Below are 27,500 nucleotides of genomic sequence, written 5' to 3' on the forward strand. Positions count from 1 at the left end.
TGTATTCTTACACTTATATCTCTTTAGGCTCAACATCACAACATACTTAGTAATGAAACAGAAGACTGTACTAATCACTTACCGGTACTTGAACTCGCACCCTCCAGATCTGTAGTCCTGTGTCTTCACCAGTGAACTACAATGACGCACATGCTCAACCCAACACAGTTCTTTTTATTATTTACTTTTGTATTATAATAAGTCAATTGATATCTATATGTACAATAACCAAAGCAAATCCAAACCTGACCCTAATTTTTCTCTAGGCCTAATTTAGGCTTCTAAAAACAGTTCTTTAATTTATCTTAGTGCGTATGCTGCTTAGGTAAAATGAGGATCACCAATTCAACATAGGTAAACACGGATTTCACCTGACAACGGATTTTACCGGTAACATGTACAACGTACACTGTGATTACTATGTATGTATCCCTTGGTGCTCTTGATCAACAGAAAGCATGTGCTTGCCAATTTTAAGAGTGTACTTATTATGCTTGTACAAAAAAACAAGAACACACAGAAGAGGCATTGGCCCTTATACATTGTATAATAATTAATTAATTACTGTAACAATATAATTTGAAATTTGACGACCACTGAAGGAAATGGGTGACATCATACAAAATCCCCTTAAATATGAATAGCTATTGATGTGTTCTGGATACTGAAGAATTCCTTGGTCACTCAGTTGAGGTCATCAATTCTCCTAAGTAAAAGTATTCTTAAATCTTTGTTATTTTGTAAGTCAGCTTTCTTTCTTAATTTTTTAGAAACCATACATTGTAGTCGTAGACACCTTGCATCTTTCACTCTTTTTGTTGGTGTGACATTTACAATGTACTGTACACTGAAAGAAAAATCATTACACTCAGTGAAAGGCTATGTATGGGATCGAGTAGTGGGGATCTTAACCAATGGATTTTTGAGAGGGGAGGGAGATCAAGTGAGTTTCTTCCAAGGATCTTGGAAATGCAATATAGCCAGACAGAACATAATTATAAGAATTGAACACTTGACACAAAAATGAAGCCAGCCTGTATTTTTTGAAAGGAAGTTACATTTCATTATTCATATTAGCAATGAATATTACCAGTGAATGATGATTTTTTTCTGCACCTTTTAGGACAGGAGTTGTCTTTGATGAAAGAATGAAAAAGCATTTTAATGTGTGGGACAGGTAAGGCTGTTTGACATTAAGGAATGCAATCAATACTCTTATGTCATTACTATTCTTCTTCCTTTTCTTCTTCTTCTTCTTATTCATGACAGAAATTTATATCACTTATTGTTTATCACGTATAAATTATCATAAAACATTTACTGCTTGAATTTTTTCATGATGGATGAAGTACTCATCCAGAGGTACCTGACAGAATTCAAAGGCCTTATGACAAGCTCAAAGAGTATGGCCTCCTTGAAAGATGCCAGGAAATTGCGGTAAGTGTGAAAGGAAAAGACCATAAATTAACTGAATTTTAGTTCAGTCATACTGTGAGTTTAAGACAACCTGAGCATAACAGGCGTCAAGCATAGAAGACCATGAAATCAAGCAGATCATGTTGCATTAATTAAGTTTATTAAGTGAAGGAGGCAATGAAACTTTCATCTAGTACATGCAAGTCTATAATTTACATGTAGCATGGAAAACTTTGGTAATAATAACTTAGTCTTTTTGTTGTTGTATTGTAGTTGAATAAGTGTGAATAAATGAACTTGAACTTGAATTTGAACTTGATATTGATGATGTTAATCAGTAATGATGATGATGATGATTGTAATCGTCATAGACGTGTAAAAACTAGCGATAAAAAGTTAAACTTAATTTAGACTACAGATTCAATACGTGCTAAAGTCTTTGTCTTGCTCTTCTTTACTCATGCAAATTTGGAGTATTTTATATCTGTTGTGAACTCGCATGTTCATTTCCAACTCCTCAATAATGGCATCATGAGGTCACCGAAACGTCGGAAGGTTTTTATCGCTAGCTTTTACATGAAAATAATTTTCAAAAGCATTATTTATAATTAGATGATAATAATAATAATAATAATAATAATAATAATGATAATAATAATTATTATTATTATTATTATGATTATTAGTTAATAGAAGAATAAGAATAAGAGGAAAATGTATAATTTTACATGTAAATGTTATAATTTGTGATTACATAATAATAATTGGTGATAATGATTATAGTTTTTTTGGTCCTTTCTTTTCAGTCTCGTTTTGCTTCTGATGGAGAGTTGCAAAGTCAGCACAGGTGATCAGTGTTGGAAATAATTTTTCGTCAATAATAGGTCATGTGTCCTTTCAAATCTTCATTTCGGTCGGACATTTTACCAATCTGACCACACATTAATTAGCATTATGCAAATCAACAATGTTTCTTCATTGGGCTGGCCTGCATGGGCACTATTAAACTAGTCTCTGTCAGTTATTATTACATAATTGTCTGGCTAAAAAGAATTAACATAACTATAATTTAAATAACGCCAGTCAAGGAAACATTGCTTTTCTTTCTCTAGCATAATAAAACTTTTTAGTTACATTGTGTATTGACTAGGGACCTGACTCATCCCTCAAGCAATGACCAGCGATTGCAAAAGGGGTCAAGTTCAACCAACTTACAGTGTAAGCGGTTCATCGGGCAAGGTTTTCTTGGATACACACACAGTTCAGTTCATCACGCCTATGTTGCTTCACCAGATATATATATCGTATATGTATATCTTTCGGGAAATACATAATCCCTTTCAAATGTGGCTCAAACAATCATTTTTCCGTGGACAATCTGGAACAGAAAAGGACTTTAAACCATATGCACAACTGTCCCACAACACCATTTCATTAAACTCTGTGAGGATCAAAGAACTGACATTACACTATTTGCATTACTCTAAGAGAGAAGTACAGAGTTCTTGGTGTTGTTTTTCATTGACATTGTGAATAGGGCATGCTTTCCTTATTTGCACTGTTGTATGACCCTTAACTCACCAGGGTAAACCAAGCCACCAATGTCTCTAGAGATCATTTTAATGAAGCCTCAGCAATTCCATCCATGAAAATTGTCATCAGGATTTCCTTAGAAAATGGACTTTACTGTGTCTTAGCAATATTCACACATTATTTTGTCTTACAGTGTAGCTGTCCCCCACCATACAAGTCATGTATATAACCAATTTTTAATGATGTTTTAGTAAAACTCATGTCAACAAGATAAAGTCAACTCAAACTATGGCAGCAGAGGAACTCTACAACATAGGAGCATGTGACTATGATTCGGTTTATCTGAGTCAGGTAAAATGCTTTTATAGAAGACAGCTGACTGAATGACATTGACATTTATCTGCTGTATCCACCAGTTTAAAGTGCTACTATGATTAAAAAATCACTTCTTTTTTCTCCACATTTGACAACTGAAAGCCAAAAAATCTTGTACTAAATACCAATTAAGCCACAATCACACACTTCATTTTTAAGCTAGTGAGAAAATGACATCCTTTTTTTCTTGATCCAGATCGCTGAGAGCTTATTTGTTGGAACCGCACTGAAGATGTAATTTACTAATGGCGGAATGAAAAGAGTGGAGTTATAATAAACAGTCTTCATCTTGAAATTACGACAAAAATATATTTCACAGTGACTGTCATATTTTAATTAAACACAAGTACTTTCGAAATGTGAGGAAAAATGAGAACTGATTTTTTTCATCCGTAGACTAGTAACAATTTAAATATAAAATTGTTCATTCATTATGTTGAGTTGTCCGGTCATTCACCCTGCATTCACTTACTCCATGTGTGCCCATGCATGCATCACATGCACCATTTAAGCAATAGAGGACTTGTTCTGTGTTTCCATAGCGTAATCTAAACACGAGGGAGAGTTGGGAGAATTCAAGACAGTTATGCATCTCGGGTTTGCATAACTGTCAAGAATTCTCCTAGTCTCCCTCGCAGCCGTTTTTAGTCTGTGGGGAGGAGCGTTGCGTGACGAGACTAAAAATGGCTGCGAGGGAGACTAGAATTCTCCCAACTTCCCCGAGTGTTTAGTTGAGGCTATGGAAACACGGAAAAAGGTCTCTATTGCTTTTATAAAATATTTCTTAAAGATAATTTGACAAATGAAGGAAACAAATGAAGGAAAATTCTTGATTGAAACAGATTTTCTTGATACGGTGTACATGTACACGTTCATAATTATTTCCTACCAGCCAATCAAAATGCATGTCTGACAGCATATAACCAATCAAAACTTGTGTGATCTCATGTGATGTCACAGCCGTGTTTCAATACTCTCATCTAAACACAGCTATTGACCAATGAGAGTGTGTGTACCATCCTAATTATTTGATAAATTGATTGAGACCAGCTCTCCATTGTACAGGTGCTATAAATAATATAATTGTACCATGATAAAAAATTTAACTTGCAAGTGCCACAACACAGCACTATAATAATTATTGGCTTTGTGTAACCTTCCTTTATTAATACCTGAAATATGACACCAAAAAGTAGGTACAATGTAACAATGATTTGAATGTTAATACAAAGATGAAATTACTGTTGTGATATAATTAGCAGCTATAACCAGAGATCTTCAGGATAGGTCTCAGGTAATAAAAAAAGACCACAACTCTAGCTTTGTGAGTGTTTAGTCCGATGAGGTTTTGAACCAACACTCTCTTGCCTGTGGCTGAATATGCAGTCTGATGGTACTTGCTGCTCTTAAGGGCTTTCTCCCAGCTTCTACAACCCTACTTACTGCTCTTTTTCCATTTTGCAACTCTTTCCCTTAAAAAAATAATAGATCGATCTGTTTGTTGTTGTCCACAGCATGCCTGTGAATGTGCTCGTCTTGCCTGTGGTTGCACTTTAGCTGCTGTGGAAGCTGTTGTCACAGATAAGGTGTTTTGTATACTTGGTTTGATGCTTATATGAGTTCCAGTTTTTAAAGAATTATTGTTGATGAGCACTACACAAAAATAATTATGATTCAAGACCCATAGTTTTGACACTCATGTGTAGAGTCCACATCAGCGTTTATCTGAAGGCTTTTAGTGCAGCTTTAATATGTTCCATTACAGCTTTAAAGTTAACTATTGTCATTCGATGCCAGGGCTCAATTGGGACAACATACATGTAACTCATTCACTTTTTTAAATGGTAATGACCTCTTGCATAAAGTATTGATTCAACTGGCCTTACATTGTATTTTTTTTTTAATTCTCAGACAGTTCCCTCACTTTTAAGTTATAAATGAAATAAACAAAAGTAGTGTTTTTATTAATCTCTGATAAGAATCCTTCCCAGGATCCTAGTAAGATTCTGATAAAATCTTCATCAAGATCAGTGTCGTTCTTGTGATCCCAGCCTGTTAGGATTCTATTCAAGATCCTTCAGGATCCTAAAGAATCTTACAGAACTGCCGACCATTTGAGAATCAGACCACTTTGCGGGAGGCACATTTGGAATTCGGGAGGCGCGGTGGCCTCGTGGTTAGTGTGCTCGACTCTGGATTGAGTAGTCCGGGTTGGGGTTCTGACCGGGGACATTGTCTTGTGTTCTTGGGCAAGACACGTTACTCTCACGGGGCCTCTCTCCACCCAGGTGTATAAATGGGTACCTGCGAATTTAATGCTGGGGGTAACCCTGCGATGGACTTAGTCTAGCATCCCATCCAGGGGAGAGTAGAAATACTCTTAGTCAGTTGTTTCTATCAGGGGACTCACTTTACTGCAGTCATGCTTAATGCTTTGAGTACAGGTCACTCTTTAACTTGTCACCAAAATGAAGGTTATTGCTTTTGACATCCATTAACTGATTGATATTATTTTAGTCCCAAAAAATATTTTCTTGGCAAAGAATAATTATTATAATTATTAATTTTAGAATTTTGTTAATCCAGGTCCAGAATGCAGTTGCTATAGTGAGGTAAAATTGCTGTGTTTAATTAATTAATTCATAAAAGCCTTCAAAATGATACTGGCGAGGAATTATAAAGCTGTGGTTTGCTTTTTTTGTCTCAAAGGGTTTTTAAGGCAAGAAAGAGAAAGATTATTGCAAGACCAGTCAGTGATGACTGTTACAGACCATAATGTTTTTAAATGCATGTAAACTGTGCAGTGGCACCCAAAATAGGCCAGAAAGTTCTGAGGGCTTTCAAAGAACTGTATGTGGCAGCTTAATCAGTGAATTTGAAATGTTACAATGTGTGATAATATTGCAAGTTCCAGCTCAGTCTTGAGTTTACCTCTGTCATTCTGTTTCAAACAACTATTCAAATATAAAGTGCTACACGGCCAACAGTTGTTAAAACATAACCCTTCCTTGTACTTGTACATGTTCATTGCCGTGACTTTAACATCTTCAGTTCCCACGGCCTTCTCCCGTCTGACCTTGTAGCTCAGTCGGTAGTAAGAGCATCGGTCATCTTACCCGAAGCTTGTGGGTTCAATTCACACTCTGGAGAGTTTTTCTCTGTCCTTGTGTGGGCCCATTTCCATTAGTAAGGCTAACGCTCACATGGTTCATAATTATGGGGTACAAAACTAGCACTCCACATTACACTCTAATCAGTTAAGTCAACTGACAAAGTCAGTTGTTTGAATAAAACTTGAGTTGAGCAGGGTAATTTAAAACGCATGTCTTGGTGTGCTCCCATCAAGACTTTAGTTTCTAAAAAAGAGAACTTAATACACTCTGTACTGCACTGAGCTGTATGTAATTAACCCATTAACCCCTGAATTTGGTTTTATCAACGGAGTTGATAATGTAAATTGGCCACCGTACAGAGATTCTAGATTTAGAATCTCTGTACGGTGGCCAATTTACATTATCAAATCCGTTGATAAAACCAAATTTTTGTATACTACTTCCCCACCGACGCAGCACCACAGTTTCTTTAGAAGCTACCCCTCCATTAACCCCTGAGATTGACACTTAATAGATTTTACTCTAATGCCAGACGATTTTACTTGTCAATGGGAGGCGTCCTAGGGTGTTTCAGGTGTGAATGGGTTAAGAAGTGATCAATAATTATAATTATCATTTGATGTATTTTTGCCCTTCCTTTTCATTGGCCGAGAGCCCAACACGTGACCTGCAAATAACTGTCTACAAATAAGTGTTTTGCTGTCTGCTCATGCGTAAATTGAAACCACGCTCTTGTGTGAAAATGTCAGTTTGCTTTCCTGAGCTTTCAGAAAAAGATTTAATTGTTGGGAATTGTGATCTGCTTGCCACTGACAAATCACAATATTTTGCTCAACCTCGTCCAATAATAATTTGTTAATTATTTTATTGGTGTTAAAAATCCTTCTTGACTCTGTGATAAATCTCTATTGGTCAGGCCCCCTGGTCACCATGCAGACTGTGATTTTGCCATGGGTTACTGCTTTTTCAACAATGTGGCAATTGCTGCAAGGATAGCTCAAGAGAGATGGAATGTTGAGAGGTAACTTTGACTTCAGGACAAGGACTGGTGTCAGATTGCTCTTTGCTGATTCATAAATTATGTATATGGGTTACCCCCTTTTTTTCAACTATTGCATGTGTCAAAATAAAATCAAGTTGTAATTTAAATTATTATTTACAAAATCAGTAAAATGTGGGAAAGGGTTTTCCACGGAGTGCAGGCTGACATTCACAAACACTTTCCAGAATGTCAGGATGACAACAGCCAGAGAAAAGAGTACTTGACAAATGGCATACATTTTTCCTACACTTTTCAGCAGTTGATCAATTAGAGATCTATAGATCAGGTAATTAAATTTTTCTGCTGTTGGCCATGATTAAAATAATATTAATTTAGAATTGTGCTCTGTTCTTACAGTGATCTTTTTGGTTCATGATTAGAATTTTAATTGTGGACTGGGACATCCATCATGGAAATGGAACTCAACACCTCTTTGAATCTGACCCAAAGTAAGCTATGGTGACATACCGGACCGTGTTTTAAATTGCATCCTGCTAATCAATCATGCTTCATGTATAGTAGCTGAGTTTGAGGTCTGTACTGTAAGTTACGCTACCTGAGTTGTTTTGGTGCACAGGCCATAAATCAATAGGAAAAAACAAAGATCCGTAACTTTCAGTAAAGACTGAGAAAACGAGGTTAGTAACTTGAAGATATTTATTATATAATATCTGTGGTAATCAGCCGTGCAGGAAAGGAAACGAGTTGACATCAGGTGCAAAATATTGAAACAATTTTACAAGTTTATGTAAAAGAAACACCATGAAAAACTTGCTACAGAATGTTTAATTGAAATATTTCAAATTTAGCAGGCCATACTGTAGATGAGCCTGCTAATTTAGTCAATCACAGCACGCATAATAATTGAGAGATATACCATTAATTTTAATTATTAATCTCTGTTTCACCAGTGTGCTTTTCTTCTCAATTCACCGTTACGATAATGCTCAATTTTTTCCGTTCTCCACGGAAGCCAATTATGACTTTGTTGGATGTGGTCCTGGGCAAGGATTTACAGTTAATGTGCCTTGGAACAAGGTAGGTAAATTCATGTTATCCACTCCCAAAAGGAGAATAACTATTACATTTCGATGTTCACAAAGCAATAATTTAATTTTAGCCGTTTTAATGTGTATGTTGTAGAACTTGTATAAATAAAACTTTTCCTTGCTTAAAAGCTTTTCAAACTAGTTTGTTTTTCACTTTCCTTTGTTTCAGATGAACTTGATAATGTCTATAAAACAAAGGAAAGTAAAAAAATAAACGTATAGTCAAAAAAAAGTTTAACTACTAGTATGTAGATCACATAAATTGGAGGGAAATATTTTATTTGAGGTTTAATCTAAAACTTGCTCATCTTCACATAGACAAGCAATTTTTTGGTGTGATTCCAAATTCACTCAATAATAATACAATACATACTTAATTGACTGCTCGCCATAGGGGCTTTTCAGGGCCAGTGAAACACAACGAAACAACATAACAGAACAACAACAACTTTTAATAATCCCAACTGGCCGGAGGCTAACCAGTTGGTTGGCTATTTACAAGACAAGTTAATGCAGCTGGGAGGTTGAACCAGGGACTACCGGTACCAGGATCAAATTCAACAAGTGGTCAGAGTGGCACTTGAGCCTGGGATCTCTGGATCTCAAGTCAAGTGCCCTAACCACTGGGCCACACTGCCTCCTAAGAACTATACAAAATGGTGTAGACTTGAAAAAGGGGCCAAAAATGAAGTTAAAAAAAGTAAATTACAGTGGCTTATGTGTTGCTAGAGACAAGTGAAATTCAAAGTCTGACAAGTTGTTTTAATTTGTACATGTACATCACCATAATTTATTTTAATATGTTAAATAAATGTAAATTAGCAAGGCTTGGTGAAAACCAAGTCATTGCCATAGGTTGACTATTAAAAGTCATGGAGATGGGTGGGGGGGGGGGGGGGGGGGAAACCAAGGAGGTTTACAATTCACTACTTGCACAATCCCATAATACACCTCTATTACCCCCCAAGACTTTTGCATAACCATTGTTTGCAATTTCTCCTGGGACATGAATAATAAAAATTATTATGTCCCAAGAGAAGTCAAAAACAATGCCTATCCAGATTTGTGCAAGTAGTGAATAGTGTGACCATGTGCTTTTCCATTTATATATTTTGATTGGTTTGTTTGCAGGCTTCCATTCCTCCCCTTACACATTTAGGGTACTTATTATTTCACACTCCAGTGTTCTATTCAGAGTTGTGTCAACAGGTGCCATGATGTGTGATGTGGGTTGGTTATCATGTGACTTTCTCCCCTCATGCAGAGGACATTGCTGCCCTCCTGTGTTGAATTACCTGTGTGACACCTTTCCTGATAATAGTATTGCATAACTGAATGTTGTAATATTATTCTCTTTAGAAACATATGGGAGATGCAGAGTATCTTGCAGTGTTTCATAACATTCTTCTACCAATTGCCTATGAGGTTTTTTTACTGTACATCTTTCATTGTGATTAAGTGGTAAACTATTAGGCAATAACTGTTTCAACTTATTTTTGCTTTTAAACACGAAGATGCACTATAAAATGGGTGGCTTCACGCTCTGCTCTTGTTCAAATTCATTCAAGCGTGACTTATTAATTATCCAAGATGGTGATCAACAAACAGCAACACAGAGACGGAAGCCCGAAAAGATATTTCTTGCGCAAGAAAAAGGGACTGGGGATTGAGAAAAAAAGAATAACATTTTTTTTGCAAAATTATATAAAATTAATGAGGATAGTACCCACACTCTCGTTGGTTGATAGTTGTGTTTAGATGAGAGTATGGAAACACGGCTGTGACATCACACAAATTTTGATTGGTTATGTAGTCAGACGGGTGTTTTGATTGGCTGGTAGGAAATATGAGCGTGTATCAGGAAAATCTGTTTCAATCAAGACGTAAAAAAATACAGCATTTTCCTTCATTTGTTGAACTGTGTTTGAGAAATATTTTATAAAAGCAATAGAGGACTTTTTTCCGTGTTTCCATAGTCTCACCTGAACACTCGGGGGAGTTGGGAGAATTCTCGACCGTTATGCATTTCGGGTTTGCATAACTGTCTCGGATTCTCCCAACTACCCCTCATGTTTAGATGAGGCTATGGAAACACAGAAAACGTCCTCTATTGCTTAAATGGCATATTTTTACGGACACATTTCCATAAGGGGCTTTTTTTTATTGCACAGATTATCGCAGAGCTCGGTTGCGTCCATGGTTGATTGATAAATCATTTACATGTATATGTATGTGCCTATGGCACCGTGCCTTTTATAGTGCATCAAGTCGTGTTTAAGAGGAGAGCTTGATTGAGGGAGCTTACAGTGTAGTACAATAATTATTACTATAACATGACGAAACAACAGACTTGGAAGCAACTTGAATGCTGTTTGCTGTTTTATACAAGTAGGTTTACAAGAAAAAAAAAACAAACTGCATGTTTATCTGCTTGCCACATTCATGTGATATTTAATGGTTTGAAATGACCTGGAAGGACATGAACTTAAATGTTCATCAATGACTTTCTTTGCTCACTCCCAATAGTTGCCACATCTATCCCTTTCATATTCCTTGTGGAATCAAATGACAATTACTAGAATAACAAGAAAATTTAATGTACTAAAGTTGATCTAGACTTACAATCCAAAGATGTTGTTGAGAAAAACTGTTCACAAGGACTGTGAAAACACATGATATGCTACCCTCCCCCTCCCCCTGCTAAAAAAAAATGATCATGATCAAGATGTCAACCGGCATGAGGCCTTCAATATTTTTCCCTGCCTGAAAAACTCCTTTTAAGTAGTTAGAGTAATTAGGGTGTTAAAATTCTCTATTGTAATACCGGTATATAATAATTGAAATTTTGATTGCTAGTTTGATCCTGACCTTGTTATGGTGTCAGCTGGATTTGATTCAGCCCTTGGAGACCCAAAGGTGAAGTGATTCTGTTATTAATAAAGAATAAGAATTATGTGGTTCTGTGTCCGTTGAAAAGTGGAACATGATTTTTTTTCAAACAAGTCAATGAGGGGTGAATTTCCATGACATAAAAAGATGTAATGTTTGATATTGAGGGTTAATTAGCCCTTCCTCAGAGCCCTTCCTCAGAGAATTTAATTGCTCTGACAGAAGGGCTTATTCTTGAACGAACGTCATTAAAAATATTTTGTGATTCCTTTATTGGATCATGAAAAACAGTCTTGGTTTCTTACATGTACCTGTACTTGGATTTCCTTTTGCTTTTAGCAATAATATTATTGCAAAAACATTATCGTCTGAAATTCTTTACTTTTTTTCCAGGGACAATGTGATGTCACGCCAGAAGGATATCACCATCTGACAAAACTTCTGACAAATGTAGCGAATGGAAAAATAATTATTGTTCTAGAGGTAAACTAGCTGCACAAGATCAGGAAGAGAAATGATTTTCACTTACAAGAGGCTGATTCCAATCTCCCTCCTCAATTGTTTCCGTAAAGTTCCTTTATACTTCAATCTCTAGGTTTGGATAATATATTTCAGGATGGCAGGGGTTTGAGTTAAGGATCTATAGAAATGTAGAATCTGTATAATAATAATTATAATCTGTTTATCTGCATAACTGTATGATATGGGATACATGTATCTGTTTTTATTGATGATGTATGCACGTGTATTTACAGTGCACAATATACATCGTCAGACCAGTACCTGTAATTCTGTTGGTTGATTGCAGTGGGCCACATACCGTTTCTTTAGTTAATAATAAAACATATTTTTTGTTACTTTAGGGAGGGTACAATCTTAGATCTGTGGAGGAATCTGTGTGCGCTTGTACTTCTTCCCTCCTTGGAGACCCATGCCCTCGCCTTGATGGTTCCATGGCGCCATCCGATAGGTAGCATGATTTATCATTATAGACTCTTTAACTTTGCATATTAAGACGCTTTTCGTTAGCATAAGAGCATAAGATAAGCGGGGGGGGGGTTACCTAAAAAGGAGGGGAGCTACAGCTCTTGTGTGGTTTCTAAGGGATTGCTATGGGTGGTAATTAATTTGAAACAGGGTTTTTAACTTTGATATTAATGGAAGGTTTGACCAAACTAATGCATACAACTACCATAAGTAGTTGAAGTTAGCGTAAATTGCTGAACAGAAAAAGCAGAACGAGTTGAGCTTTGGAAATGTCAAACCGAGAAGGCTTGCATGGCAGGATGAATGAAAGAGCCAAATAAGGTAGTCACGTTATGGAAGTCACGCTCTCCTCCCAGGCACTGCCCAGTATTTGCTTACCAGCATTAACATCTATTTTATTCTAAAATGTGATTAATTTATGTCGGTAATCTTGGAAATGCTGATAATGAATACCAGTCAAGTGAAAGGCAAACTTTAAGGCAACAAGGTCGTGAATTTTCTATTATGTCACTGCAGAGTTCCTTTTTAGGGATGGGGTTTGGGTGAAGTTTGCGGTCTGCAGTCTGAGTTTGGCAGACACTGGTAGAAGTCCTTAACCAAACTTCAGTAAAGGCTGAATTCTGTGAAACTTAATTAATTTTACAATTTTGTTACTTGGTCTCAGTGATACCAGGTTTCACTTATCACTTCAGAAAATAATAAAGATGAAAAAAAACTTATTTCAATGCTGGAATGATCATTTTCAATTTGGATATAACAACATTGCTGTCATTTCCTAGGTTTTGTAAGCTCTTAAGATAACTTGATTATGAAGCAAATGTTTTATGTTTTTTTTGCCAAGCAGTTGCTTTGAAACAATAAGAAATGTTATCAGCGAGCACAGCAAGTACTGGAATTCACTCAATATTGGAGGTTAGTTTACATGCACTCAAATAGCAAGAAATAGTACTATACACTGGATAACTCAACTGGTTTGCTAGTGTTTATCCGCTGGATAGTGATTTATGTGGTGGATAGCGTTATCCACCTTTTGAACAACCGGGGCCTGATTGACTAATTTGCCATTGCCAATGCTGCGTCAATGTATCACACGATGCCTTTTTCAGCTCTCAAACATGGATGAACAATCAGAAATGCTTATTTTGGGAAACAAACCAATCAGATTGCATGAATGTTATAGACAATGCTTGCTCTTTCTTTGTGTCATGGTCTTGGTCACTATCTGTCACTCTCTGAAATTGACGTTGTGTATAATTTGTGGTAAAAAGAAATCAAAATAACGTGGTTCAGGGTTGTCTGTCCTCGACCATGATGTTTGTCATTTGTGCACTCACTTGGCTGCGCCTCGTGACTCCCAGGTAAATCACTTAATAATAATAGTAATAATAATAATAATAATAATGATAATAATAATAATAATAACAATAATAATAATATTCGTTTATCCACGGTACACTGTCCTTAAGAGCGCTCAGGAGCTCGTTTAACATGTGTCCATACATTCCAGATCAAATTGTAATTTGGCAGTGTTGGTTTTTCTGGAGAGGGGAAAAGTGAAGTACCCAGAGAAAACCTTCAAGAGCAAGGAGAGAACCAACCCACATATGATACCAGGACCGGGAATCGATCCCAGGCCACATTGGTGAGAGGCGCAGTGGTGAGCCTGCTCCCCTTAAATGACTAATATCAAAGTTGATTCTTTCAGCTTTCAAGGCAGGGGTAAATGATAAGATGTTGGAAAAAGAAGATAATAATTCTAAAAATACCAAGAAGGATGAAAGGTAAGAAAATAAGAGAGATCAGTAGCACATTACATGTGTACAATCAGAGTGACACAAACTCCTTCCCAAATATCTTCTTTATTATAAGCCGTACATTTGTAAGATTTCACACAAATAAGGGTAACATGTTTGTCAATAAATATGCAAAGTTTCGTGAATATTCACTGCACTCTTATTTTTGGCGAAATTTTTGTTTGACAAAATTGATTAAAAATATGGCCGTCACGCGTAACATTTACCCAGATGAAATGTTGTTCGATAAAAAATATATCTAGACCAAAACGCCCATTATCGTTTGGAAAAATCTTAAAATTACAACGACCAAACATACTTTCAACCTAATAACTCAACTTTTCTAAAACTAGAATCTGTATGGTTAAAATTCCAAAAAAGTACCTCGTAGTTAGGGCGTCACGATACTGCTCTGAACTTCTGCAGTTAAAATTAAGGTTCCCAGACAAGTTACAAAAACGAGGTGAAAAATAAAAATACCACCGCAGACGGCGTTCTCACTTTCTGGGGACTCTTTCCTGAAAATATGAACAATCTAGGACCATTCGCTCCAACGCAATAAGAAAAAGTCTGAATCTCAAGCCTTGTGAAACGCTCCATGGTTTGATATGCCATTAAAAGCATCAACGAAAGTCAAACTCTTCCCAAATGCCCGCAATGGATCCAAAACCTTCGGATTGCCGCCACATTTGAATCTCATCTCAAAACGAACGTTCATGAGCATTTCCACGTTAAAATATAAAGTAGGTAGCTCGCAAGAAGAGTTTTTCTAAATCTTAAGCCTTGTGAAACGCTTCTCCATGAGTCTCCTATTACATGTAGGATTTTCTCGCAAGAAAGACAGCGAAACAACACGACCATTTCGCCATGATTTCGGGCAATTCCTTCCATGAAACATCAACATGTGCCCTTGGTAACCTCCCAAGAAGGTTCCAGAAGCTGTTTGTTACGTAACAACTCCAAAAATAGCGGTGAAAACCTCAAGAAAAGCACGTGTTTTAAATGCAAATGTCCCTTCCGGTTGGGTCACGTTCGTTACGCCAGATGGTTTTCAATGGACACAAAGGAGCATGAGAATAAAGCAGAATCAATGAGAAGATGGAGAAAAGAACAAAAGGAAAAAAAAAGGCTATCAACAAAGCCCACTACGAAAAAAAAAAGAAAAAAGCTGATATGTTACCCTAAAGTGTGTAAAATGTACTAGTTTTAGGATGCGCAATGTATTATGGGTAAAAACTAAGATTGCTGACTTGGCAAAAAACTTTGGATTATATGATTGTTTCCTATTAATGGCGATTTTGCTGTGATAATTACGAAGTGTTAATATGAATTTGGACAGATTACTAGATATTTTACAAAATTAAGAGGCCGCAAAGCATCATGGGTATAACTTAAAATGTTGTCTACAAAGCTAAAACCAAGCAAAACATAATTATTTCGGCTCTTAGTGTGTTTTACTGTGCAAATTAAAGTGTTATCATGACTTTGGAGAAATTTGTAGAAATTTTGCATTTTTGATATATGTTACACAATTGTACGTGTCTATTGTGCTACTGATCACACTGTACGTATCTTCTAGACAACTTGTAAGCATACAGTTATAGGATGAATAACAAAGAAATCATTCTTCTGGTAACCTCTGTCAGCTGTGTTAAGTCATGCAGATGGTGATGAGAATTTACTACAAAATCGAACTTTTACAAGCAGGAAAAACCTGAAATTCTCCCTTAACAGCCTAATCACTCCTTTTGTCTTATTTCAATGATCACTTACATGTACTGTAACTGGGAACCAATGCCCCTACTCATTGTTAGAAATATGTGGGTTCTTTAACCCACTGACTCCCGGGGGTTGCCCATTGACGAGTAAAATTGTCTGGCCAGTTTATGCCAGTTTGGACGTCAAAGGGTTAATCAGTTTTTCAGTGAGTGATGAAATTAACATTCCACAGGGTTGATTGATTTACTTGGAACAAGGAAGCATTTCCTTCTGTCACTAACAAGTGTTTCAATGTTTTTTTTGTTTAGTTGTTTGCAAATACTGGGTGACTTCACAGGTACATGTACTCTAACCTCTTACTAAACGAACGCGAGGGCAGTACTGGGGAATATTGGCCCAAGGTCGTGGTAGTATATGGACCGAACTCACCGAGGTCTGTACAAAAACGACCGCAGGGCCAATATTCCCCAGTATGGTCCCGAGCAAAAAAAAAGTGAGGGTAGTAAATTATTATTGTTAATTATATGGCATCATTATGTACGAGATTGGTGAATGTGCGTAATCTTCGTCTTTCATCAGCAAACTTTGAACGATAACTTTTTATATGTAAAACTAAATTCTGCTCAAGCTATAATTGTACTGTTGCGAGTAAAGAATTAAATTCCACCTTTTTAAAACTTTTTGTTTCTCTCAACTTGAATTTCTCAGGAGGAAGAAAAAATACGGAAACCGACCATTTCCATGGTAATGGTCCGTACTGTGAAATCCTGACTGAAACCTAGCCAATCAGAGTGCTCCATTGAGCCTGAGAATTGCTTGCCATAATAGTTATAATAAATTACTTTATCTCTCATTTTTGAGTTTTGTGCATGGTTATCTTTCCCACACAAGCATATTAATTTATGTAATGTTTCCTTCATATGTGTCAGTCAGGACAAAGAGAGAAAGAGACAGTTTCTTGTACTACAACTTGAACTTGTTAATTTCTCAGTTTTTAGTGTTAATTGGTTATCTGTGTCTACATGTAATAGGCAAGAAATGATCTAAAATTACCATTAAGTTTTCTTATTTAAGCTTCAGCAAACAACAGTTTGCCATTTGCTATAATACTAAACCAGAACCCAACCTCTGTTAACTGGGTAATTGTGAAGAAGAGCTCCCCAAGAGTCTACACAGAAATCATTATTTTGGCTCCTTAAGATTTGTCACATTTCATTCAGGCAAATTCATAACATTACACATAATAATTTTGTGCATGTGGGCCAATTCAAGACAGTTCATAGCTTTTTTTTATTGAAAATCTTAGAGGGTCTGATCTCTCCTTTATTGTTTGCAGCGTTCTGTTAATACAAATATGGTGATAATGTGAAACAGACAAGAGAGGATTGTTTTAAGATAACACAGGATGCCAATGTTGACCGCTATGGAAGAGAAAGAGTATTAAGCTGCCCATTATAAATGCCATGCAGTTAGTAAAACAGACTATTCTAATGCAGCCTGACACCAAAAATCAAGCAAGCAAAAGAGAATTGTGGCAACCAATGGTAACCTGTTGATGTTCCTCAAAGCTCTTTTGGAATGTCCATGGAAACTACTACCACACAGCAACTAACTTTCCGGTGGTTTCAACCCGAAGAATGCAATGCAGTGGACAGTGTGTGTCAGAAAAGAAAATCAGAGTGTACTTAAAGGGGACAAACTCTAGTTTTTAAGTGTTTTTGATCCCTGATTACCAGCCCCTATTGACTGCAATGAAGTAACACTGCTGCCCTTAGACAGATTAAAAGCCACAAATTAAGGTAAAAAAAGATTCACGTCCATGAGTTACACACTGTATGCATGAACTCCCAACACCATTTTTTTTCAATGACAACAAACCCTCCTCATACTCATTTTACCAATAAAAAAATTTCAAGTTGGGTTTTTTAAAATTACATACATGTATAAATTGTTTCTTCTGTAAGTTGTTGTTTTTCAGTGTTATTATATATATCCAGGTGTTTTGATGAAAATGCTTCAATTGAAGTGCTAGTTGCATTTGATGGAAATGAATACTATCACAGTGTATTTTTGGTTGCAGCTGCAGCATTTATTCCAAGGCTGGAGCAATATTTTTAGGGAATTCTCTCCAAACATCCACATCATTCATACTAGTTTTATGCCTGCAGCTGGAATGTTGATACATACTTTCCACGCTGAACGACTTGGAGTAATCGCAAAATGATTGCAATAACATGCTTGTAGCAGTCATCGTCCTCCTGGCTTAAGCTCCCGATTTTCTCAACAAGAGTAGAGTCTTCATTTCAATTAAATGAAGTATGGTACATATACAGTATGCCAATTCAACCTTACATGCATTCAGACCAAATATGACTCACATTAAAACGTTATTTCATAAATCACTTTATTATCCACTACTACTGTACAAGTGCATAAAAATAGTTTGAACTAACTAATATACTAAGCTATGAATATTTCCAACCTGTCCTACACCCATAAACAAAGCAGCAATTAACAACATTAAGTGAATGCAACTTCATTGTAACCAAATTATTGTCTACACAAAGCTGCTTTCACTTTAGTGGCTTAGAATATTGCCCTAGCTTGTCTTTTGTATAGCACTTGGTTGCAAAACTATCATTGTTTGCCAATTATTCGAACACTAGGCTCTAGCTATTTCTTTTGCTCAAAATGTGGCTGTGATTTTACAAAATACCTAAAATATTAACTTTCAACTGTCAGTATAAAATGTATAATCACAGGACTTTGAGCGCAATTTGGAATATATATAAAGCACACTTGAGGATTTTTTTTTCAAAGATGAACAAAATGAAAATAGCATGAGAAAAATCATGTGAATCTTACTTTATAATATGCATGAAAAATTTGAGATGGTAAATCCGAAGCAATATCCATGCATATCACGCAAACATTGCACCATCCAGGGCTCACATTTGATTGGCTATATTTGACTTTCTTCTGCTCATTGACGAATCACAAGGCTTAGTTGGTTTGTAACTTCTTTCTGCACTATTATTTCAATAGCTGCATTTCTTTTAGCCAAACAGAATGGAGAACTTTTAAATGTACATGTACATGTAGGTTTATTATTAGACAATAATGTAAAAGCCTTCCTTCACAACCACCAAAGCAACTTTTTAGTCAGGCTGATTTCAGTAAATCCGAAGGTGTAATCACATCGTCATGAAAACTGTGCAATATAAATTTTTAATTAATTATTATTATTATTATCATCATCATCATCATCATCATCATCATCATCAAGTAGTAATGAAATTAACTATAATTTTATTAATAATAATTCATTTTTTTTTCCTCCCTGGAAGCTGCATGCATAGTTGTAGTGTCTTGATTTTAAACCCGAGTGCTGTCGCAGATTGCATTTATCCATAGTAATTTATATGATTTTTTTGTGGAAAATCTGCACAACTTCAATTTAATTGAACTATTTCCCCTTTTGTAACAAAATATTTTTTACAAATCTCTGTTTGACTGAATACATGTAGTAAGCTCTAAAAAATACTTTATGGTAAAAAAAGGTACTGTAGTAATTATCTATTATTTATGAAAAATAATATAATTATTATTTTAAAAAAACCAGCATAATAACATACTGTTGTCAGTATTGTAAATACCCATGCCACACCCCATATCTATGCAAACGTTTCTGCTCAGTGTTTTTAAAATAATGGCAGTACATTTGTACCCTGTTTATTGTGTGGCTTGTTTACAGTTTCAGGGCCCCTGTGATAACTAAAAATGACAAGGATCAAGCCTTTTAACAGCCATAAAAAATACCATTTCCAGTTTAATAGCTGAGATAAGTGAGCTACTGTACAGGCAGTATTTCTCATGGTGTTCATAAAGGCTTTGTTTCATAAATATGAAAGCAATGGTCAGGAACAACCTTAGCAGTAAAAGCTCAAGACTTGAGAGTTTTAAATATCAGATTTTTATATCCTGAAAACCCTAAGTGAGACAGAAATCCTCACTCCTCAAGAGAGACCAAAATCGTCCGATCATTGTTGTCACTTCGTTGGGGAGAAGCGGGCATTACTAAACCACGAAACAGAGAAACAGTGAAACACCGAAACGAAGCTCCAGAACACCATGTATGACCCCACCATACATTGAATACATTGTACTAACCAAGAATGGTTGAATTTGAAATTAAATATCGTTTTAGGCCTATTAAAATAAATTAGGTCTAAAACGTTATTGCTCCTAATTCATCGAGATTAAGATTAGGATTCATCTTAAGACTGAGATGAGAAAAATAACGTTTTGGGCCTAATTAGGCATAAAATGATATTTAATCTCAAATCCAGCCTTTGTCAGTTAGTATTCAATGTATGGTGGGGTCATTCATGCTGTTTTGATGCTTCAGTGTTTTGTTGTTTAGTAATGTCTGAGAGAAGCCACAGTTTTAAGCCTCCCCTCTCCTGTCAAAAAGGGATTTGTGTGGTTATAACTTTAATTTTAAGTACTTCATTGATAGGGAGGTCGGTTTGCATGCAAACCTCTTCCTCCTTTTCTAAGGTTGTTGCATGCCTTCCTTTACTTCAAACAACTTTTAAATTGTAATGCTAAAAATTGTATTGTTGATTGCACACAAAAATAGCTAAAAGGAATCAATAAACAGCTAGTGCTAACTATTTTGATTTATAAAAAGTACAGTATAATTATGTTCAGCTTGATTCATACAATAATTTCACCAAAATAAATGGTATCATGGTGCATGTAACGATTGTAACCATCATGATTCCTTTGTTACTGGTACCAGCTACAGCTGTAAAAGAAATAATAAATTATTGATTAGAAATGTGTAAGTATCAAAATGATTATATTATAATAGTAAAGTAACCAGTTACATTTTAAGCATGATCACTTCCCTAACCCTTTGTTGATTTCCTCATTTAGGCCAAGAGTGTAGTGAGTTGTGGGTTCAAATCCTGAAGATTATTGTACTTATACTTCTTTTCATACTTCCAGTCAGTTCCTCAAATATTCAGAAGATCTTAATCTTTGTAATTATTATAGTATAGTGATATTCACTATTTATAAATTTTGCCAACCACAGAACAAAATCTGGAATCCTTTGTTTCGACAGCCAATAAAATCTCTGGTTGGCACATCAATGACAATAGGTGACGTAACAGTGAGCATCACTATTGTCTGAGAGAGAACGCATGTTTTATGAGTCAAATGAGTCAATGAGACTCGTGGGAGGTGCGGTGGCCTCATTGTTAGTGTGCTTGACTCTGGATCGAGTGGTCTGGGTTCGGGGCCCGGCCGGGGACATTGTGTTGCGTTCTTGGGCAAGACACTTTACTCTCACGGTGCCTCTCTCCACCCAGGTGTATAAATGGGTACCGGCGTAATGCTGGGGGTAACCCTTCGATGGACTAGCATCCCATCCAGGGGGGAGCATAAATACTCCTAGTCGCTTCATGCTATGGAAACCAGAGTTAAGCGCCGGCCTTAATGGGCCTTCAGGCTCGTAAAGAGACTTTACCTTTACCTTTTACAGTGAGACTCGCAGTCAATATAGCAATAATTTGTTGATTAAGCCTAAGCCCTCGTTTCAGTGATTAGGCCTAAGCACTCTCTAAAATTTTAGCTTTCTTTTTTATGGTTTAATTAACTGCACTAACTCATTGACTCATGACTCATTGACTCATTGACTCATAAATACTTAACACTCTGTCTGAGAAACCTAAATGAAGAAATTTTGTCAAAAGACAAACAGTAAAGAATCCTTTGTGCCATTTGCACATGCCTAAATTACTTCAATTTACATGACTGACCCCAGTTAGATGCATGCGGATTTCAATAAGCGCCACAAAGTGTCCCCTTGCTCTTCTCCCTAACTTCAACATCATTCATGCCTCAGAATACAGACAATTAATGTCACAAAGTGTCCCCCCAAATGCTGCTCATCAAGTATAAAGATAAACGACCGCGTTGATTTTACCCTAAGCTAAAAATAATGCTACCCTTTATCCTATAAGCTTACAATGTACCTTTTTCTGAAAATACTGTAGGTTAGCAAAGGCTTAGACTTAAAGGGACACTTTGTGTTGGGTGTGCATCTAATTAGGGTCATGTCTGGACAAAAGTGACAAATTTAGGGAAAAAAGTAGCTGATTTCTGAGTGAAGTAGCTGACCTCGATCTGAAAGCCGTTTATTTGGTGTGTTTTTTGTCTACCTGAAATGATTGTTTCCTCAGCCCAAGACCATAATTTCATTTTATCCTTGATTCAATTTGATTTGCAGTCTTACAATAAGTACATGTTTGTAGTGTACAAGGGCTCAGATCAGTTATAAATAATTTATAACCCTAAGACATGAATGAAGTGATTGGCAATAATGAAGTATTTGCTTTGTAATTATTGATTTATTGGGTTTTTTTTTTTTAATTAGTTCATTAACTTGCATTTGCACATTCCTTATGGAAAATTTTCAGTAAGTTGCAGAAGAAATTGGCCTCAAGCAACTTTCATTAATTATAGAAAGAGACAAGGTCAGGCCTCATACATGTATCATTCATTCATGAGTTGGGTCATTATTATCGCTAATGGACTGATAGCAGCTGCCAGCGCAGCCTGTACATGAACATGCTGATGTCTGATCTCACCACAGCTAGTTAATTGCTTGTAAAGCACATTTGAATATGGAAATGTGTCATATAAATTCATTACAACTACATGAACATTCAAAACTGACCATGGTTAGTTGTTCCAGGTGAAACTGTTCTTGTTACGTCACCTAAAGAAAATTAATATTTCAAGAGTTTTATGAAACCATCAACAGCAAGTCTGAGTTAGAAGTAAATAATTATTGTTAAAATGTTTTTTTCCTTGTCCTCCTTAAATCTACATAATTTGTACACTGCAAAATTAATACATTTATTTCATTCCTTCAGTCTTTTCATGGGAACACATGGGCGCCCTAACAAATTGGCCTGCTCCCAAATGAGCCACCTCATAGCTCAATTGGTAGAACATATTACACTAGCACCAGCACCAGCATATATTTTCAGTTGTCATTAATTTTTATTTTAGGCAAGAGTGCAAAAACCTGAGTCTGCATTGCAATTTACAATTAAATAACGTTGGTTTTTGAAAAAAGTACTTTGGTTGTTCTTCCAATAATTATTTTCATCTGAAATCTTGTAACATACCTACATGTGTACACTAATCCTAAAAATTATGTATACATGTTTCCCTGTAACAAGTTATCATTTTAGTATTGTGTACCTTCAGTCTTATTGTGTGCAATACTTGCCATTGATATCAATGGTGGATTACTGGTCGAGGAAATTTCTGCTGCAAAAAGAAAATACAGTAAATTAATTACTGTTACAGTATAAAGATTCATTGGATTTGTTAGAGGTACAGAATATCATGTTGCAGGTTAATTTGATTTCTGGTCAAAATGATTTTAACCTACATGTAGGTTGATTTGTAATTTCTTTGCACTATTTATGATTATCGTAATGAATACCAGACAACGAAATTACAAATCAACCTACAGCTGTAGGATAAAGTCATTTTGACCTGAAATCAAATTTAACCTGCAACTATATATGAGTTTCGATAACAAATTGAACCACTGAGAAACAGTCATTTTGTATAGTCACTGAAATAAAAACAAATTCCCTTTCACACTGCTTCAGCAAGCTGCCACCTTCAGGTTATGGCAAAAATAACTCCAATTTATGTACGGTCAGGAAGCATATACAGCTGTAGGTTAGGGTTTCCTGTATTTTTGGCAGCTGCTATAATTTTAGCTACATATATTAATTAAGAGTGTACTTTTAAATTACATTATACACAGTACTAATATACTACCGTACTATGCCTGGTCTCTTTCAATTTCTGTTGAAAGAGATTAAGTATTTACCTCCTGTATTGGTGTTTGTGAAGGGGTGGGGTACATACATGTATGTGTGTGCATGATCTGTAATTCAATGTATACGTACAGGTTTGACCCTACTTGTACATGTATTAATCTCCTAATTAAGCGAGGCTGCATGCCCTATTTTCATTAGCCCTTATTGTCATTTGGGGCAGCCATGTAAAAGGATTTTGAGTGGATGTAGGGGTTAACAATATTCTGACCTGTCATAAAATTCTTAGCCATAATTATACATGTAGTTTTTGTCTAAGTTTGTCATTTGTCTTCTGTCTTCAAATTTAAAAACATTATGACAGTGAGGTGTATTTTGGCTGAATCATCGTGTAACAACTATTCTTATAATCCACAAGGCACATGTACCAATAATACATGTATTTGCCACACTTATAAAGTACATTAATTAAGCTGACAAGTACTAAATTTAAAATCATAAACCCACCTGTTCCAGTGCTCTTGATCGTGCAAATGACCTGGGATGATGTCAGTCCCCCTGTTTTACTTGAAATGGTGAACTTGCAATTATTGGTATCGTCACAACTTGATATCGGTCCATATTTGGTGACAAGAACGAATTTACCAGATCCATCCCCACGCGTGTGGAAATACATTTGTTTAATATTTTTCTGACAACAATCATACAGGGGGGGATCAACACGTAAACAGCCACTGGAATCTATGTGAGCTCCAGGCTTGAGACAAACTAAGTCTTGGCTTTTATTTCCAGGGGTGGCAACGCTAAAACATAATCCCTGAAAGTCGGGACTATTTCCTACAGCGGCATCACAGGTGCATTCGTATTTGAAACTTTGTCCAAGTTCACTGATATTCAGGTTGCTTGAAGAACCTGACAAAAAAATATTTTGTAAGAGTAACTATAATAACACAAGGAAAATAAAATTAATATTCCATACTAATTAATCCTTAAAATAATTAATATCTGCAAATGACACACAAGTGATCTGCTAAGAGCAGTTGTGCAGATCATACATGTATGATGTGTTTTAAATCTTTACTTAAATTAATATTACACTATACTACTGCACAAGTGCTCTGCTAATAAAGCAATAGAGGACGTTTTCCATAGCCTCATCTAAACATGAGGGGGAGTTGGGAGAATTCAAGACAGTTATGCAAACCTGAGACGAAGTTGAGGGTTTGCATAACTGTTATAGCCAACTCCAGTTTGCATAACTGGTTATAGCCAACTCCGCACTACGCACCTCATTGGCTATTTACCACTCATATCCAACTAACGCTCAAGGAATAATAATATTGTTAATTATCATAATATTATGGCCCATAAGGTCCCGCATGCACTTTCATTGCAAAGCCGTACGGCGCTGCTAGAAACACGTGCTGCTCCGTGTGAAAGGATTTAAAGGATTTCATCGCTTTCAAACATGCAAAATATGTACAGCCAGAAAAGCAAATGCAAACAACATATTAAATGAACTTTCTGTGCAAATTTGTTCTACTTATTTTGTCCAAACTCTTTATTCTGAATGCTCATCATGAATAGTGTAAAGAGCCCATATGATAAAATGCTTATTGACTGAGTTTAGGTCGGGCCAGACAAGAAAAGAATTGGACCCCGGTAATGGCGCACGGACCGAACATACGCCAATCGGCCATGAGTCATGACATCGAGCCAATATTTTCCCGTCCGGCCCTCCCACTCAGTCAATAACTACATACTATTCACCTCCGAACAATTCACGCGGAATTTGCGCCCGAAAATCTTTGCAGAAATAAATGAGTTAAAATAATATTTTATAATATGCTGTATTATCTCACTGTTTTAGTATAATGCCAAAACAACTATTCACCTCAGTGTCGGTGGCAAGTGGTGCATATCCTCCACTAGCCACGTTCACGTCGGTGAATAGTTGTTTTTAAAACTATTGTACAATCAAATGAATTTTCGACACATGAATATTTTATCCGTGTGCAATAAAAAAATTGATAGCGAGATTTGCGAGATGCGTTTCATAAAGGCCGAAGAAATCGGAACGGAAAGAAAGGAATGTGCAGCGTGGTATGCATCTTTAGAACTGCACGAAGAAAAAGAAAAAGCTGGCATTGTCGAGTTTCAGAAAAGACAAATATGCTGACGAAACTAATTAATTTATCCGTACGGCTTGCTGCGAATTTCGAGGAAAGATGAGAGAGATTAAACAATCGACTATTCCATTTACCTAATCGAACTTAAGCTTACATCACTAATAAATATAGTCCCTACGTGACATGCTTATAATTTCGTGCTTTAAATGGGCCCTGTATTCCGTAGTTGCTCCAAAGAGTGAAATAAATCAATCATTCTTAACTTTAAATGGGTGTTCAGAAATTCTCTTCGGGCTCAACTTTAGAATACCCGGCCATTAATTTACACATTATATCAATTAAGGCGGCTATATTAAATGCTGCGGCCAGGGACAAATAGAGGAGCAACTATAGCCTGTATTCTATAGTTTAGCCCAAGGCACAAGTATAAATCAAATAAAGAAAGCTTCTCCTCACCTAAGACAGTTGAGATGGTTAATAGAACGAAAGCAACGATTAAACGTCCTCTCCACATGTCTTAAAGTTGACCAATGAGCACCTACAATTGTAGTTCAGGATGAACAGTCACATGCATGGACGGATGTATGAATGTGTATTAAAGATGACAGCTGTCACCATAGTTAATATTAACTATTAATGATGAAATGGTATATGAAATGAATCATATTTTAACTTATTTATTTATTTATTTATTTATTTATTTATTACAATTTAATGGAATAATTACAAAAAAAAATAGTAATAAAAGAGAAAAAAAAAGGCCATAAGGCTAATTTGTAAAAGAGTTGCGTGACTAATCTCGTACCCACATCCCCCACGGTCATACGGAAGGGAGATCTGGTAAAGTTCGATTTCGATTATGCTCATTGCCAGCGAGGCCCGAAATACGTTCACTGGACCGTTGTGAACGAAATACGGGCTTTTCTATCACTGCGCATGTTCGTACTCTCTGTTGTAATTTTGGGTGATTTTGCGGAATAAACATGGATTTCGAGAGTATTCTTGAAGAGATTCTTTTGGGTAGAGGACAAGGAAACCTTAAACTTAAGCCGAAACAGAAAGAAGCGCTATAGGCGATTGTTTTTGAACGGTCGAGATTGTTTAATTGTTTAATTAGGCTTAATCAGTAAACGAGTGCTATTTTCTTCACACAATCTCGTGAAAAGTGTAGTTAACCAAACCGTAAATTAAAAGCGAAAATGTTAAAGAGTGCTTAGACCTAATCACTGCAACGAGTGCTATTTTCTTGACACGATCTCGTGAAAAATGTAGTTAATCTAGCCGTAAAATTCACAATTGATCACTTCTTAATTCGCGAGTCACGCTTCATTTGATCAAAACAACACATGAGCTTGCGAAAAATATGTTTTCTGCTGGTATGCGGTTTTTACAGTTCATTAGCAGGACACGCCGCTTGGGCGTGTCCCTTGGGTATTTCTGATTGGTGGGGTTTCAGTACCGTAGAGTTCCGATAGTAGCGACCCTCGTTACTTTCGGAATTAGCAGCCTTTGGGGGTCGTAACTTTAGGGGGGTCGTTACTTTCGGGGGGTCGTTACTTTCGGAGAACAGAAATCGTTTAC

The 27,500-nt window shown here is 36.2% G+C and overlaps 2 protein-coding genes across 5 annotated transcripts in view; one reads left to right on the forward strand and one right to left on the reverse strand.

Annotated features, from left to right (window-relative positions):
* Window positions 1-18,315, forward strand: part of LOC138014940 (histone deacetylase 6-like) — a 20,087-nt gene extending 1,772 nt beyond the window's left edge. Inside the window, exons 3-19 of the mRNA XM_068861833.1 lie at window positions 1,124-1,177; window positions 1,350-1,437; window positions 2,223-2,263; window positions 3,201-3,300; window positions 4,839-4,910; window positions 5,911-5,936; window positions 7,354-7,458; window positions 7,860-7,928; window positions 8,391-8,517; window positions 9,888-9,953; window positions 11,385-11,444; window positions 11,811-11,900; window positions 12,281-12,387; window positions 13,249-13,316; window positions 14,110-14,185; window positions 16,225-16,253; window positions 17,253-18,315. Of these exons, the coding sequence (XP_068717934.1) occupies window positions 1,124-1,177; window positions 1,350-1,437; window positions 2,223-2,263; window positions 3,201-3,300; window positions 4,839-4,910; window positions 5,911-5,936; window positions 7,354-7,458; window positions 7,860-7,928; window positions 8,391-8,517; window positions 9,888-9,953; window positions 11,385-11,444; window positions 11,811-11,900; window positions 12,281-12,387; window positions 13,249-13,316; window positions 14,110-14,185; window positions 16,225-16,253; window positions 17,253-17,263 (1,189 nt within the window). The 3' untranslated portion in view covers window positions 17,264-18,315. The remainder of the gene's footprint in view (window positions 1-1,123; window positions 1,178-1,349; window positions 1,438-2,222; window positions 2,264-3,200; window positions 3,301-4,838; window positions 4,911-5,910; window positions 5,937-7,353; window positions 7,459-7,859; window positions 7,929-8,390; window positions 8,518-9,887; window positions 9,954-11,384; window positions 11,445-11,810; window positions 11,901-12,280; window positions 12,388-13,248; window positions 13,317-14,109; window positions 14,186-16,224; window positions 16,254-17,252) is intronic.
* LOC138014941 (uncharacterized) overlaps window positions 18,307-27,500 on the reverse strand; it is an 18,024-nt gene continuing 8,830 nt past the window's right edge. Inside the window, exons 1-5 of one of the 4 annotated variants that reach the window (XM_068861836.1) lie at window positions 26,376-26,512; window positions 24,298-24,702; window positions 23,198-23,266; window positions 22,665-22,706; window positions 18,307-20,726 (exon numbers count right to left, since the gene is read on the reverse strand). In XM_068861836.1, the coding sequence (XP_068717937.1) occupies window positions 20,626-20,726; window positions 22,665-22,706; window positions 23,198-23,266; window positions 24,298-24,702; window positions 26,376-26,433 (675 nt within the window). In that variant the 5' untranslated portion in view covers window positions 26,434-26,512 and the 3' untranslated portion in view covers window positions 18,307-20,625. Of the gene's footprint in view, window positions 20,727-22,664; window positions 22,707-23,197; window positions 23,267-24,297; window positions 24,703-26,375; window positions 26,513-27,500 lie in introns of those variants that run through there. The other 3 variants (XM_068861837.1, XM_068861835.1, XM_068861834.1) reach the window with 3 other exon arrangements.

This window comes from Montipora capricornis, chromosome 9, assembly GCF_036669925.1.
Source record: "Montipora capricornis isolate CH-2021 chromosome 9, ASM3666992v2, whole genome shotgun sequence".
NCBI lineage: Eukaryota > Metazoa > Cnidaria > Anthozoa > Scleractinia > Acroporidae > Montipora > Montipora capricornis.